We start from the raw sequence: 16,810 nt of genomic DNA, 5'->3' as shown, positions 1-16,810 counted from the left end.
TGTGGAGATGTGAAAGGGCGGAGATTAGACAAAACGGGAGGGGCATTGTTGTTGGTTCTGATGCGGATTCCATTTGGGGGTGTGGGTGATAAGAGATCTAAGGGAGGTGATTTGTTGTGGCCTCTTGTCGGTTCTGGTTACTTCAAGCTGTCCTTTTAGCACTGTGCATTAAAAACTTTGAAGCCACCAAAGTACTGAAAACGCAGAAACAAGGTTGATAACAAAATAATTTATTTTGGAATAGAATAATATATACTATATTTATTAATAAAATACAATTTTCTCAAATAAAGTGCTAACTGGAAACACACTGAGGTCAGAATTTGATTTAAATTCCATTTTAGTTATAGGTTTGGACTTTTTTTTTGCCATACACAAAATACTTACGGAGACATTGTTGAAAAGATATTGTTAAAATTAGCACAGTCTGAGTTAGGCGCATGTAAGCAAAAGATATGGTAACTAAAATTCAAAAAAACTTCTCATTCATAAAATGTTTTTTTTAACCAAAAGACCCTTTCTAGAACACTGCCGGCAAGAAGGACAATTGGTTTTACACCTCAACATGGGAAATGGATGACATGGAGAGGTTTTAAAAAAAATATAAAACTCCCAAATAATCTTCCTTATAGAAACACTAGTGACATATGCTCTTTCATATTTCCCTAAAGCAAATGTAAAGCGATGGCTACTGTAGGCCATCTGTTACAAAAAATACTCATTGCATTGCAGGATGAGTAACAGCAAAGTTTCATTGTTGTCAAGATAAAGTGCAGACAGAATTTAGAACGTAGAAAACATAGTTTAAAGACCGTACAAAATGCTTAGCCACACATGTAACATTTCAAAACTGTGTGCGGTTTTCCAAAATGTTAATGTTTAAAGCCACTGGAGATCAAGTACGAGTAAATACTTCCATTTATGTGGAGTGATGGAAAAGGTCCATTTATGGCAAAGGCACATCCAAAGCTAAGAATGAGGTCTCTATACTAGAACTCTAGAATACCACTTTTTGTTTAGATGGATGTAAAAAGCATTTAAAAATCAAAGTTGCGGGGATGCTTGTGTTTTATACCAACACTCAATAACAAACTACAATGCACAATGGCAGATTGGTACCATCCTCACTGTGCCAATACTAAGCCTTTAGGGCTGATGTAACAATACATAGTCAACAACCTGCCTGTAAAGACATGCAGGGATATACTATTGGAAGCAGAAGTCATAGTTTACCAGGTAAGCTTCAAGCCTAGTATTACAGATAAGACTTAAGATCCACTTATTCACTTTTCTTCTCAAGAGATGTCTAAGGTGGAGTGCAAACTATTACTACTACCTCCCCCAAACAAGACAATGATTCAGTGTGTTCCTCTGGCTGTAAAAAATCTTTAAATAGAAGTATGCCCATGCCTTGCATATGACTTGGGTAGTTGTGTTACCCAACGTTGTGGCTATGAAACCATTGATGTTTTGCTTTTCTTGCCAGGATATGATTCATATGTATTAAATCGAAAGAAGCAGGTGTACGATGGTAGAATGGGTAAATCAAGATATACGATTTACAACGATCACACAAAGCTAGGAGCAGAGAAACTTTTTGAGCGGTTTAAGTACGTTATGCAGCAGATAACGGTCAAAAAAGGAGTTAAAGTGCTATCGGTTTCTGTTTATGAAATGTGAATAGCCAGATATTTTCGTCAACAAGTGAGACCCTTTACAAGCTATGAAAATTTTAAACTTATTTTTCTATCATTGCCATTAGTACTAAAAATCAACTTTCAATATACAGCGAAATATATTTATAACAAAATATGAAAAAAGTTATTATAATGATTTTAAAAGGCTTCAACATACCCTACACCCCTTTCACATCTGGAGGTTCCTTGAGCTGCTTAACTGTTCTGTCATATTCAATATTGATGGGGCTCTTTTTAACTGTAAGCTTTTATTGTTAAAACGCAATAAGGTGACTGGAGCGCTTTATATTTGGCAGCTTTTGTATAATGGAAAAGCTTTTATTGGAGTATTTATTGAGGTGGTCTGTTTTAAAAATGAACAAACCAGTGCTTAAGAAGGCAATGCTTGGAAAGCACATCTGTTTTTTGGTTACAAAATCTGTGAGCGCACTTAATATAGCTCACCTCCCTGATAGAACCCTTTTTTGGCTGCTCCAAAAAGCAGCCAAAGTAACAAGAAAGTGAACAGCACTGTACCAACATCATAAGACTTGACAAATGGTTGAACTGGAGATGTCCATAACCATTACAGTCTCAGTGCAGTAATCATGCTTCTTGCTTAGAACATGCAGGGCAGAGTGTTATTTGCCACCAACTCAAGAGTACACATACCTCACAGTAAATTTATACTGTTCCACCACTATCTTCGAGGCTAGCAGTGGTGTGATAATAAAGCTGAAAAAACATAAAGTCACCCAACAACAAAGAGTTAGACCTCTTGAACCAGAGGCTATCTGTTTCAAGTGAAGGTAAAGTCCGCCACTTCTTCTAAAATATCCCACCAGATAAACAACAGCTTTACAAACAGATTTTATACATATGTAAATGCATGATGAATATGAACATGTAAACAGCACCAAAGTTGCATCAAACCTGCATTCTGATTGTTTGGGTGCCAGATTTTTTTAAAGGTTTTCAGACCTGCGCAAAAAATATTTTTGCATGCTAATAAACATGCCACCTACAGTACACGTTCGATTCGATTACAGAAATAGAATTATTAAACAAAGCAATTAAACTTAAATCTAAATGAATAAATGTGCTAAACTATTTAATCAAATAAATAACCAAGGTAGCTTGGTAATAAGTAACTGCTGTGGCTAAATAGCTCACGAAAAACAAGATATTTGTGTTTCCAGTTCTCTCAACAAAAACACAATCCTGGTGTAGAGACAGGAATTGTAGGATGGGATTACCAATGGATAGTTAGTCATATTGTAGAGTTAAACACAAGGTTTGTAAATAAGCTATATTGACGTGTTGGGAGGCTCCCACCCCGCCTCCCATATTTAAAACAATATTTTTTTACATGATTACCAGCAGAGTAAATGAAAATGAATTCCATTTGTTTTCCCCTTTTACAACTGTTAACCCACTACGATTTGTTGGGTTGTACCAGGGATGCAAACAATTTGAAACATGTAGCTGCTTGGCTTAGAACTTACAAATATTTTACATATGTGCACACTGAAAAAATGGATCTCTGAAAGTTTATAGGTATTCGTTATTACCTCTTACACAGGCAGCGGGTTAACAACATAGAAAGGTGGCCTGAATAAAAAGGGAGGAGTGGCATTGAGACAAGAAACAATACCTGTGCAAAGAAATGCCATTAATGTAAAAAAAATGGCCTACACTAGAATTAGGTTTTAACTGGTATAGTTTGCTTGCAACCATCAAACTTGGGTTTGGCTTCAGGCAGGCCAACAGAATGTTCAGTTGTGGCAAGCAGAAGCAAATCTAACGTAGTCTCAGTACATTTGGCAATGAATCGTATGAAAGGTCTCACATCCCCATCATTGGCCATTTCTAGGACATCATAATACTCCGATCTCTGCTCTTTTCGAATGGTGATGGGTGGATAACCTGCCTGCATTAATATTAGGTTCATTAGCAATCGAGACGTCCTTCCATTACCGTCTATGAATGGATGAACATAAACCAATTTATAATGCGCCAAGGCTGCAAATTCTACAGGATGCAAACTCATGGCATCTTCGGAGTTAAGCCACTGCACTAATTCGAGCATCTGTTTCTCTACTTCTCTAGGGTGCGGTGGTATATGATGCCCTACAAACACCTGAGTTGTCCTGAATCTTCCAGCTTCTACTGGGTCAACATAGCCCAACACCCTCCTGTGTATTTCCAATATATCATTAATTGTGACCGTACCTATTCTGGATACCAGAGTGGTGTTCACGTATTTCATAGCAGCATGCATGCCAATAACTTCATTTTGCTCTTCCAGGCTTTTCCCTGGAACAGCATATCTGGTCTCAATGATGTGCCTGATTTCAGATAGAGATAAAGTGTTTCCTTCAATGGCGACTGTGTGATAAATATGGTGGTAATAAGATTCCTCCATGATGCGGCGTAAAGCAGAGTTGCCTTTAGGAATTGACATCACTTTTTGAACTTTCCGATCAATAATGCTGAAGTATCGCTGATCAATTTCTTCAACAAGAGGCAATGTTCGATCACGATTTATGAGAGCCTTTTCATAACGAGGAGCAATTGTCAGTGCTTTGGAATACAAATAATCAGCTTGGATGATGTCTTTCTCTTCCTCAAGAAATATTCCCATCTCTGTCAGAGCATCAACGTGATCAGGGTCCATCTTGAGGGCATGCAGGAGAAGCTTGTGAGCTTTATCTCGTTTTCCTTGACGTTTCATTTCTATGGCCTGGTTAAAGGCAGCTTTAGCCTCTAACTTGACATCTGTAAAAAAAAAAAAATAATAAGATTGTTCAACTCAACAGTGAAAGCAAAGTTTTTAAAGCAAGACACATCTTTACACATGCACACTAACATTTTCATTTGTTCAAAACCAACGTGTCTTTTTGCCAAAATATTGCCTTTGCTTATAGCAGTCAACAATATTTGATCTGACTGAAAACATCTCGATGCAATAATGATGGACTCAGAAGTATGTTCAGAATCGAGAGTTGGAACACCAACTCTACCAGAGCTCTTAGGACTTTCTATGCACATAATTCTCGTTAAAGGCGTGAATACATTTAAACACACATAAATGAGGCTCCAATATATAAAGGTGTGATGCAATTGTTTATCATAATCCCGACAGCAGAGCACAGCCTGGCTCCACCGCCTTTAGGGAATTACAGTCTTTTCTGCGCACTGACTGGTCCTTGAGCCAGTTGGAAGTGCCGCTGACGGTCGCTCCGCCTGCCGCATCATAATGTGGCGGGCAGACCATGGACATAGATGTCGGTAATGTAATATAATTTATAGAGCGCAACTCATGCCGGGGGGACATGCAAGAGTAAGGTAGAGACTATTGCGGTAGTCAATCCTTGTGAGGACCATAGCCATGTTTATGGTTTTTAAAAGTTCAGGAGGCAGAAATGTTTTGATTTATTTTATAAACCTTAGGGATCAGAAAGAGGCAGAGGTCATTTTGTTAACTTGGTCCTTGAATTTCAGTTTGCTGTCTACCAAGAATCCAAGGTTCTTTACTTTAGTTGAAGGTGTAGGCAGCGTGTCCAACTCTGGAGGCCACCAGTCCAGTGTCCAAAGAGAGAGTTTATTGCTTACAATGATAACCTCAGTTTTTGAGGCATTCAATTTCAGGCAGTTGCAATCCATCCAGTTGTTCACCTTGCTCATGCATAAGCTGGCAGCCTCACCTGGGTTGTTTTCAGTTTGCTAGTGACACCACAATTTGGGTGTCGTTCGCGTAAGACGCTAAGGTAAAACCGGAGTCTTTGATAATTGACGCAAGTGGCGTAACAAAGGTTAAACAGAGTTGGACTTAATGCTGATCCCTGGGGTACTCCGAAGTCCAAGGAAAACTACTTGGAGACAAAATTGCCTATTGTCACATTATGTTGTCTATTTGCCATAAATGATTTCAGGAGTTCCAAAGATGTGCCCCCAATTCCCAGGCCTCGCATACGGTCAGCCAGGATCTCATGGCTGACCGAATCAACAGCAGAGAGATCCAACAAGATCAGCGCAGCCGTCCCCTCTCTGTCAAGAGCTTCTCTTATGTCTTCAGTCGCTACCACTAGGGCTGACTCTGTGCTATGATTTTTTTTTCTAAAACCATGTTGTGTGTCGTCTAGCAACCAACATCGTAATTAGGCCCCCAATTAATGTACATGAAAAGAATACATTTTTTACCATAGACATCCTCTGCATCACGCAGCAAAAGAGTAAAAAAAATCTTCTTAGTAACATGGAGCTGCTGATGCCACTTAGCTGAAGACATTAGCTGTTCACCGCAGGATAGAGCAGGGTGGAAGTCTATTGGTGACTGCCAGTTCTGTTTTGAGAGCTGCCAAATGTAGGTTTTTGTTTAGACTCTAATAAATTAATGACACTGGTCCATATGTAGGTAGCTAAATACCGGTCGGTAACGGCCGAAAATCGGTAAATTTCCCGTTACCGACCGGTATTTAGCCCTTTGAGATGTAGGAGGCTGGATTTAAGGATTCGGTAATTTACCGATTAGGTATTTTAAGGAATCGGTAAATTACCGAATCCTTAAATCCTATGTAGGGAGCACTCAAGTGAGTGCATTTTTGGTTTAAGGATTCGTTATTTACCACCAACTACAAGTTGGTGGTAAATACCAAATACCTTTTCAAAAGCAATTTTGTGCTTTTTTTAAAGTGCCATGTGGCAGACATACATGCCCTTAGGGCATGTATGTGCGCCACATGTGCACACATGCACGATTCAGGGGTGCAACAGGGTGTCAATGTGACACCCTGCCACCCTTGAATATGCCGCCCCTATTACCGATTCGGTATTTACCGAATCGGTAATAGTGAATGGCTTCCCATTCATTCCTATGGGCGTCCAGGCCCATAGGAATGAATGGGAAGGTATTCCTTATTACCGATTCGGTAATAACTAATATTACCGAATCGGTAAAATTTACAGATTTTTTTACCTACATTCTATTTACCGATTCTTAAATACCGAATCGCTAAAATTCGGGTATTTAGGAATCGGTAAATAGAAATTACCTACATATGGCCCACTGTTTTTAGGTCTCGTGCCTAGCGTTGCAGTGCGCAGCACTGCTCGCGTAGGCGCGAGACTTCTTGTAGGGGCTTCTGAAAGCTGACCACACGCTTGTGCATGTGGTCAGCTTTCGTTACAGGGCTATTGGGCTTTGCGTGCGTCTTTCTGAGAAAGACCGCACGCAATTGGGCAAAGGCGGGTGCATGTCCCGCCTTTGCTCCGCCCACGGCCTATTGGTGTCGGTTACCCGCAGAGGCCACATCTGTTTTCAATTATCGTGCCCAGACATGGGCGCGATAATTGAAAACAGATCGCTCGCTGTGGGGCGCGCACCACTCGCGGGCTTGTTTACTCTTTAGTATTGACCAGGTTTTGAAGTTTGTGGGCTTCAATATCCAACATAAGTTATCTGAAGCCTTGTGTCTGGCAGCGTGCAAGTCAGCTCCACAGTCCCTTAAAACAAATACTCGTGTCCATGTTTATTAAATTAATAGTTGTGTATATTCTTGAATCGTGATAATTGGGATAAATATGGCTACTGAAAACAAGAATCCACTAGAATGGCAAAATACTGGTGGGAACACTTTTGTGATGTGAAGCATTGTACCAGTTAAAAATCATACATGGTGCCTCAGCTTTATCTCGAACTCGACAACTTACAAACAAGTCGCTTGGCCTTTCTGGGTAATTGTGTAAAGACTGTGACCGGTGCATTATATTACTGTTTCTTAGGGAACAGCAGACTGTAGATCAATAGATGACCTTCACACGCATGGAAAAACATATTGATAACATTACATAACATGTAGGTTGTTCATGGTTCTTCATAGTTCAATAATTTTGAAGTAGTGACAAGAACATATGAGAAAAAAAATCATGTTAAGCAATCAATCCAAATCAAAAATATATCACATGGTATATAGCTAACCAAGAAAATAAGTTTTATATTAATCTGAATTCGGACACTTTCCCCTCCCATTTGTTAAGTCCAGTAAAACATGTTCACCTGCTGTGGGCCGAGGTTTAAGGACGAGTAACTCGATAGCAGTCGAAGCCACTGCAAGTCCAGTTGTCTGCCCAGGGTACTTTGTGGCTCGCTCATTGCTGTCCCAGAACGTAAGCCTCAACAGAGACAGACCTTTCACAAGAGCATGGCACTGCTGTTCTAGTCCTCCTAGTGGGCACAAGACCACCAGGAAGAACCCCACAAGTGCCACTAAAACAGCAACCCATCCAGAGCCAATCCGGACACTCCTCCATCTTAGAGCTTCGACTGCCATTGAAATAAAAATCATCCGACTTCAAGAACTGACGGAAACAACTTTTGGGGATTCCTATAAAGCATGTTGATTCCTAAATTAAAAAGAAAAATGAAAACCATCAACATTTCGTTTTGGGGGATGACAACTTCAAATACTAACGATACAAAATTCACACCTGCCATAAACAGAAAAGCAACATAAACTCAGAACAATCTGAGCCTTGAGGTGGATTCTAGTCAGTGAAACATATGCTACTGTTAACATGCAATCAATCTGCTTATGTTGCCATTCTCGACATGAAAAGAAAGCTTTAATGCGTTGCACTGGCCATAAACTTAAGTGTTCTGCTGCATTGTTGACAAACATTGACCTGCAGCGTATGCCACACAATCCACAGTATGATGCACAATCAGCCGATTTCAAAAACAAAAATGTTTCTTGATTAAACGGAAGAAATGTTATTAACAGTTATGCATGTGCACACTCTCCAACTCAAGCTGTCATCTTCCCTAAAGAATTTGTTTTAGCTCCTAATATATGGGGCCGGTGGGTGATTGTGTTAAGTGGGTAACAGTATATTTTTTTTATCCAATTCAAACATGAAGTAAAGAAGGATTCTGCCAATTCTTGTTTTCACAACATTGTTATCAAAGCCACACCATCTAGAAGACTCAATTCTCAAGGTCGGATGTCTTCAATAAAGTTCTTTTTTTGGAGACACTTACCTTATGATTAACTCATGTACTCTACTGCTCTGCAGGACATGGCTGATGGTGAGTCGCTCCAAAAGCCCCATACTATGGGCATAAAATTATTCTGACGGTTTAGGGTAACAAGAGGCATGTTATAACAAGTGTTACCTGAAGAGGGCATGACCATCAGTACTTGTGGATAACTGCAAGGCCACGTCCTCTCGCATGTGAGATCAATGTGCAGGCAGTTGTGCCTTAGTGGATTCAGAGAACTATGTGTGGAGGTGGTGTGGTGTCCTTTTTCTATGATGTAGAGTGCATCCAGGGTCTGCAGTGATATGGTGTCTGTGATATCAGCTGTGTATCATCCTGCCCTCTGAATAAACACAAAAGTGTTTATTTTTGTATCATAATGGCGAGAAGCATTTGGATAAGACTGTGGTCATTGGTTGTGTGGTTGCTGGGTATATGTGGAATATTTCTTCAAATGTAGTGTACTCTTTCTAGGTTATAAAAGTATCAAATAGGAGGTTGTTCTGGTCTTACTTTGCCATTTGCTACCGATGCCCATTGATGAGATTGTCCCACGAAACCTGCAAAAGCATGAGATGTCTCCTAGGCTGGAACTGTAATTTGGTGGGGGGGGGGGGGGGGGCGTAGTAACTTGAGCTTAAGAAAGTTGCTGCCTGGTGTCTTAATGATTTGCTATACACATACAACAGTAATCCCCTTTAATTGTTCTCCTGTTGATCGACTTCAGGAGGACAAAACTAAAGAGTGCTGGGATTAAACCTGCGAGTGTAGATTACATAAGGCAAAAAAATCAAGAGTAATTTCACAATGTTATTGCATGAACTGATGACGACGGTTGTCTAAAAACATTTTGAAAATATTGCTCATAACACACAAAAAAAACAAAAAAACTAGCAATGCTTAGACACTACAGCAGTATCTCCCGACTTTAAGAAATTTAGTTGAGATCATGGTAACTAGTTATAGGAAAATGAAGTAGGAAAATTATGTGGTAATATTTTACTATTTGGTATTTTACACATTAATACTGCCTAAGCAAACGTTTCACCTTATTGTGCCAGTTTGACACCCAAATGCAGCAATGGGCTACTGAAAGAGGACGAGTTAACCTTGCCAAGGGGCCACGTGTGCAGATTCATTTAAGTATCGTTTGAAGCAGTTGAGCTAAAAAGTAAAATAGGTGGTTGAACTCTGAAATTATGCAGCAGGTAGTAAGTAGACTATGAGACAAGATCTATAAAAACGAAACAGCCATAACATGTCTTAACTGCAGTGATCGCGAGTATAATGTACGTGCGTGCAAGCCATAAGGAAGAAAAAGGATATTGAGAAGTGCAGAACTCTGGAATATAGTCACCAAGGTGTCCACCTTGTTCGCAACAACGCATTGGTGTGAGAAAGTGGCTCTGTATATACTGTTCCCAAATAGGTACAGCGTGTACAGAGTCCACAGTCCCCAGAGGTTTGGCAGAGGCTTAAGTTAGATATAACCTTACTCTCTAAAGTGGAAGCTTGGTCGAGCAGAAAGGCAGTATCAGAGGACAGTGTAAAGCATTTGTTGTACACACTCAGTCAGCAAATAGTCTCACACACTCAATAACTGAACTCTAGGCCAATGGTTTATATAAAAAAAATATATATGTTTATTTCAGAACCAACAATAGGTATTAAAATATACTTTCTCAGAATGAGATGCTTTAGGTAAATACTTTTGCAATATGCAATTGACTTTTGTAAATACTGGTTACAGATTGTTGCAATAGGCAACACAATTTCAAACACAATAATGCATTGAGCTCAATGGAAGTTTTAAATTATTTGCAATAGATTACTTTCAGGATTACTTTTGTAACTCCAGGACTGGATCCTAGATTCATTCCTGGGACAGTTCTTAGAAACAAGTGATATAAGTCGACTTAGTTGCTGTTGTGATTTTTAGGCAATAATTTGCTATTTTAAAAAGTTGACAGAAGAAATTTCATAGAAAAACAGTTAAAGATTCCCTATGGGAGAAAATTCAAGTTGCAGGTAAAGTATGTTCTCGTTACTTTTGTAATCCAGTACTGGGCTCCTAGACTCAGTACTGGGACCTCTATCTGAAACAGGCAAGTAATTACATTTTCACAGTTGGTACGATTTTTTTAAGAATATTTGTAGTTTGCTAAACTCGACACTTAGAAGAAATTTCACAGAAAAACAGTCAATGATTTCCTATGGAAGAAAATTGGGTTAATGGTTAAGTACGGTTGTGAATATTTTTCAGGGTCATTGCTGGGCACCAAGCTCCAGCACTGGGATCTCTCCTAATAGCAGGGGAGTATTTTCGTTACTCGGTTGATTTTTGGTGAATATTTTAAGTTTTAGAAACTCCACACTTAGAAGAAATTTCAGAAGAAACCAGTCAATGTTACCCTATGGAGGAAAATTGGGTTATCGACTTTTGGGCAAGTACTCGACTGGCAGAGTTAAGGTTCTGGGCACAGGGGTCTCCCAGGGTCAGGTAAGTACAGTTGTTGTCAATGTTACCCTATGGAGGAAAATTGGGTTATCGACTTTTGGGCAAGTACTCGACTGGCAGAGTTAAGGTTCTGGGCACAGGGGTCTCCCAGGGTCAGGTAAGTACAGTTGTTACACCCTCAGCGGCCCAGGGACAGCCGGGTGCAGAATGAGTTAGGCCCAATGTTATCCTATAGGAGGCAGGGGGGCCTTGGTTGGTGGCTGCTGACTAGCAGGCCACACGGCTGTGGGAGCTGGGCTCCTGGTCACTTGCTCAGGGCAAATGGGGAAGTAGATAGGTATAGAGGTTACACTGCCAGGGCCACTCGGGCAGCTGGGTGCAGGGTGCTTTTGAGCCTTCGGCCGCTCAATGGATTTCCATGGGAAAGCTCCTGGTTGAACAAAGGCTGCAAGCTCGGGACAAAGATTCTTCAGGTGCCACCACCACTTCAAGAGGTACGTTGGAGGATAGGTAGGTACCCAGGAGTTCGGCACAGGGGTAATGCACAATGTAAGTAGGAAAAGCTTCCAGACTTACGGGGGGGCCGAGAGGAACTAAAGAGGGGAGTGCACCCTCCCGTGTTTTAACACTGCTTTACCACAAAGTACTCCCCACTACCGACTCGCTAATGAGTGGTTGGATCCATTTGAACAATCCTGGAATTCTGATCGTGTGGAGAACCCTACGTGAAGTCACTATAGGACACCACTATTGAGTGGGGAAGGAGGCAAATCCTTTTGTTTTATATTCCCTCACACACCCTAGTGGTGTCATGCTTCATCATAGGGACACCCCGACGCCTAGAAGTCAGGGTGGGCTCAACCGTCTTTCAGGGAGCTCTTAGGAAGATATTTTTGGCCAGGGGGATAAAGAATAAAAGCCCACCAACAGATCCCAGTTTCCCTTTATTCTTGGATCTGCTTCAAATTGTTCAGATGGATCCAACCACTCATTAGCGAGTCGGTAGTGGGGAGTACTTTGTGGTAAAGCAGTTCGGCACAGGGGGCCACAGGGCGCCGGGGTGTCTTTTGGTGTTGGGAAATCTTACCCTCGGTTGATCGCGGTTGGGGGGGGGGGGTACCTGGCTCTGAGGTTGCAGGCGTCGTCAGGAGCGTTGAGGTGAGTCCTTGGGTGCCGGATTCGAGGTCACAGTCGCCAGGGGGACATCCTCTGGTTCTTTGTTCACTCCGGCACAGGCCAGGCGGGTGCAGAATGTGCAGGGTTTGCGGCTGATGCCAGGAGTTAGAAGCTGGTTTTGAGCAGAGCCTCTGCTCATGGGAGTCCCAGGTGCTTAGAGCCAAAAGGTAGCCAGGTCCTCCAGGGTTTGTGAGGTTGCTGGCCACAAGAGGTGCCGGGATGTAGCAGGAGCAGGTTCGAGGGTCGACAGGCCGGTAGGGCTGGGACCAAAGCAGTTGGTGTCTTCCTCTTCTTAGCAGCTGCACGCAGGTCTTCTTATTTTTGCTCTTCTTAGTTTTTCGGAATCTGGAATCTAAGGAAGGAAGTTTCAGGGTGCCCCTAAATACTAGATTTAGGGGCATTACAGGTAGGTAAAGGGCAGAGACCAATGGTCCCTGCCCTGGGGTGGGTACACCCCCTATCCTGCCATTCTCCTGTGGGAGGGGAACAGTAGCCTAGTCCTGATTGGGCAGGGCCTCCCATCTTCAAGATGGCGAGCGCCCAGAGATGTGCTTCACCTTACCTCCCCCACCTGAGGGGGTGGGGTTGGCAGGCTGGCACATCCCCTGTCCTTATTTGGGGTTTCCGGCCAGACTTCCCGCCAGAGTGGGGGCAGCAAGTGGCCTGGGGAAGCTCACAGCGGTGGCATGCCTTTGAAGCTTCCCCCTGTCCATCCTGGGGGAGGAGACCTAGCACCTCGCCCAGGATGTGCATTGTTGCAGGCCCAGAAGAGCAGGGGCTCTCCTACCCAGGGGTCCAGCAACATGTCTGCTGTGGCAGCCTAGGCAGCCTCCCTGACCAGACGTGGATTGTAGGTTAGGTTTCAGGGGCATCTCTAAGATACCCTCTGTGGTGCTTGGTACATTAATCCCACACTGGCATTAGTGCGGGTTTAATGTGCTGAGAAGTTTGATACCAAACTTCTCAGTCTTCAGTGTTGCCATTATGGTGCTGTGGAGTTAGTGTTTGACAAGCTCTCAGCACCGTGTACTCTTAAATGGCAGCACTGCACTTACAGTGCCCAAGAATGGACCTGGGTACTGTTGGGGCACAGGGCACATGCGTCTGTGCCCACACCACTGGCATAGGGCACCCAGCTAGAGGGGTGGCTGATTTATGCCAGGGCAGTGTAGGTGGTGGACATGGCACACAGGGATGTGTGCATGTCGACTCTTTGTTTTGTCTTGTACCCAGACACTCAGCCTGCAAGGGCAGTGTGTGTGTGTGTGTGTGGTAGGGTACAGGGTCTCTAAGGGTGGCACATTGAGTGCTGCAGCCCTTGGAGGTCTTCCCTGGTCACAAGGCCCTGGGTACCTAGGGTACCATTTACCAGGGGCTGACATGCGGCCAGGTTTGCCAATTTGGGTTTTGAGGTTTTTAGGGAAGGAACATAGGCCCTGGGCACCTGATCGGCAGGAGTCCAGGGCACACTCAGTCAAAGTACATTTAGCAAAAAGTGGGGGCATACCATGCAAGAAAGATGGCACTTTCTCACAATTGGGAACAGACTACACAACAGGCTCCGTCTAGCTCTGCTTTGTACTGTTAACGTATCGCTTCAGGAGGCATCCTTATTAGTCTTTGACATCGAAGGACTACAAAGTCAACTTCCAGGAACAGAATGCGCTATATGCTACAAAAGCTTCACTGCGTCAAGATTACACACTAGTTTGCACCGCATCATGCCATGAAAGCAACAGAAGCACTCTGGGATATCAAGGCTAGATTAAGTGAACAGCCACGTATGTGCAACTTGGTCAGCAATATGCAATAGTGCAATATGGATGCTCTGGTGTGTCTCGCACTATTCACATTTCACACCATGGGCGGGTACCATCGTGACCACCTACAGACATAAGTCTCCATATAAAGAAACACTGCCGCAGCTGGATAGCAAGCACCGGAGAACATAACAAGTGTATGTTACGCAAGCAACTGGTGCATTGAAAGGAAGTTGTAGTAGCGGGACTGGAAACAAATCAATTACATTTTATTGCATTGTAACTTAATTCATATCCCCCCCCCCCATAAACCGTGGACAACCTCTTCGGGTCTGCTTCATACGTTCATCTGAAAAGCGCTCTTCGTGCAGACCTCGATGTGTCACACCTTGACCCTGCCCGAGGGGCAGCCGGGGAACAAACCTGTTCTGTACCTCCACCGGGAAACTGACATTTAGCAGTGGCGAGATAGGAGGGGCCGAGAAAACGTCCTGGAGGATATGTTCCAATGTTGGGGAGGCTACCCGTATCCATCACTATCACCGCTTCAGCCCAAGATGTTCAGTTGAATCCCAGATATACTCATACCTGGCCATACATTAATTATGACACATCTCGTAAGATCTCCAAGCAAGTTGCTTATTCTCTAGCGGCAAGCACCAGTAGCTTCTGACAATCATCACAAAAATAACCGTCAAGTGGCTTTCCCTTGAAATCCAAACTTGGATTATAATTTTTAATTCATAACATAACGACAGCTTCTTACAGCCGTCCAAGATAAACATTTAAAAGACAATTTAGAAACAGTACTTACCAATGAGCACAAAGTGATCCCACTTTCGCGGGAATCTCTCGCAGTCTAACGCCACATAAGACTATAAGACTCTCAGGTTTCTATTTCCGCCCACTACTCCGCCTACCCTATGACAATTGGCTGAAAGAATCAATCTCTAATTTGATTCGCTCAACTTGTACCCGCCAATCCAGAAATGTCACGGTTTCTACCTATCACGTGCTTCGATTTCGGCCTTGGCTCGTATTGATTGGTGGAACAAGTAACTCATGCTCCGGACATTTTTGTGCTAAAAGAGGAACTAGGCAGAAAACCCCTCCCCCGTACTTAGCTAATTTTATTGGAGAAGGCACTATGCAGCACAGCATGACGACTACAACGTTACATAACTTATTATAGGTACAGACACTATTTTTATGATATACATCTATTACTATTCATGCATATATTTATACATGTCATGATTATTTATGTATCCAATATTTCCTATATAGATATTTTTTCACTGTTTAAAAGCACTCACTCTATTTTAAATTTATAAACAACGACTTATTTGCGGTCGCTGGTAGAACACTTAAGGGAGAGACTTACTTTCTACTGACAAAATGAAAATAATCATACTCTAATATGTCTGCCTCTTGTGCATGCTACTCTGTATGTGGCTTTCTCGGTAGTTACACGCACTCTTTCCCGTGACGTTGCCTACACTAGAGACCGTGGTGGATTCCGATTGGAGACTGGCCTATCAATCATGGTAGCTGCTTTACTGATGATGTGCCAATAGGTTTCATTCTGGGTGTCAGAAAACGTCCCCTTTGAGGGTGATGCAATTCTAATAGCAGTAGCACAGGGCGGGTGATTTTCTACAGCAAGTGACTAGTTTGCCTTTCAAGGGGGGAGGGGGGCGTGCAGAGACGCCTTTTGTTGTCAGACTGAGCAATTCCCCCCACAAATGGGCGATATTTTTCTCATGTGTGCGAAGAAAAACTCAATTTGAATTTGCAGGTGCCTATTTTTTGGGGCTTATGTAGCCCGTTGTGCGCATTGTTTTTAAATCTGGGGCATCGCTTCAGCGCCTTCGCTGCTAGGCCTTTCCCCCCCTGTGATAAGCCTTTTTTGGGCTATTTGGGGTAGTGCGCGCTAAGGCCCCTGTAACTTTTTGACCACATAAGGTATTCATTCCATATTTGCGTCCTTTTCTTCCATCATCATGGGGATTGTAAAGGTACCCAGGGTTTGTGGATTCCCCTGGAGGGGTCCCAGAAATTAGCCAAAATACAGCAAAATTTTGTTTTTTCGGGGAAAAATGGGCTGCAAATGAACACGTCTGGGTTTTTCTCTGCAAATGGTATCAAAAAAGGGTTTGTGGGGCTGAAATCACCATTTTCCCAGCTTTTAGGGAATGACAGACTTTTGTCAGAAAACCAACATTTTTTACACAGTTTTGACATTTTTCTGGGACATAGATAGCCTTTTTTTGCTATTTTGTGTGCTTTCAACCTCCTTCCAGTTAATGGTAGAAATGGGTGTGAAAGCAATAATGGATCCTGGAAAGCTATACATTTTAGAATAGTAGATAAAATTCTGAATTTAACAAAGGGTCATTTGTGTAGATCCATCAAGGTTTCTTTATAGAAACTAACAGTTAAATATAGGAAAAATTGAAAGTTAGTTGAAAAAAACAGCCTTTTGTGTCAACGTTTTTACCTGTAACTTCTTCTAATTATGACAGCTCTTTGAAAGCAATATACCGTTACATCCGCTGGACCTTCCTGGTTGTGGGGATATATAGGACTTGTAGGTTCACCAAGAACCCGACTAACCCAGAGTAAAAAACTGAGCAGCAATTTGGAATGTCTTTTAGGTCTCGCCTGACTCAGCGCATGCGCTGATCTGGCGAGACTTATT

The 16,810-nt window shown here is 42.5% G+C and overlaps 1 protein-coding gene across 1 annotated transcript; it reads right to left on the bottom strand.

Moving 5' to 3' along the window:
- Window positions 1–214: 214 nt before the first annotated feature.
- FICD (FIC domain protein adenylyltransferase) lies at window positions 215–15,032 on the bottom strand. The gene is made up of 3 exons (XM_085633337.1): window positions 14,924–15,032; window positions 7,735–8,081; window positions 215–4,454 (listed from the first exon to the last, which is right to left on the bottom strand). Exons 2-3 carry the CDS (start codon window positions 8,021–8,023, stop codon window positions 3,379–3,381), a joined length of 1,365 nt encoding a protein of 454 aa, XP_085489463.1. The 5' UTR covers window positions 8,024–8,081; window positions 14,924–15,032; the 3' UTR covers window positions 215–3,378.
- Between the last annotated feature and the right edge of the window lie 1,778 nt (window positions 15,033–16,810).

The sequence above is a fragment of the Triturus cristatus genome, chromosome 11 (assembly GCF_964204655.1).
Source record: "Triturus cristatus chromosome 11, aTriCri1.1, whole genome shotgun sequence".
Classification (NCBI taxonomy): Eukaryota; Metazoa; Chordata; class Amphibia; order Caudata; family Salamandridae; genus Triturus; species Triturus cristatus.
The sequence above is the reverse complement of the archived record's forward strand: the minus strand, read 5'-3'. Positions and strand labels throughout refer to the sequence as shown.

Coding starts and splice junctions, on each gene's coding strand:
- FICD (XM_085633337.1), bottom strand. CDS start 8,023: ATGATTTTTATTTCAATGGCAGTCGAAGCTCTAAGATGGAGGAGTGTC. Junction 4,455..7,734: donor TAAACCTCGGCCCACAGCAG/GTGAACATGTTT, acceptor TTTTTTTTACAG/ATGTCAAGTTAGAGGCTAAA.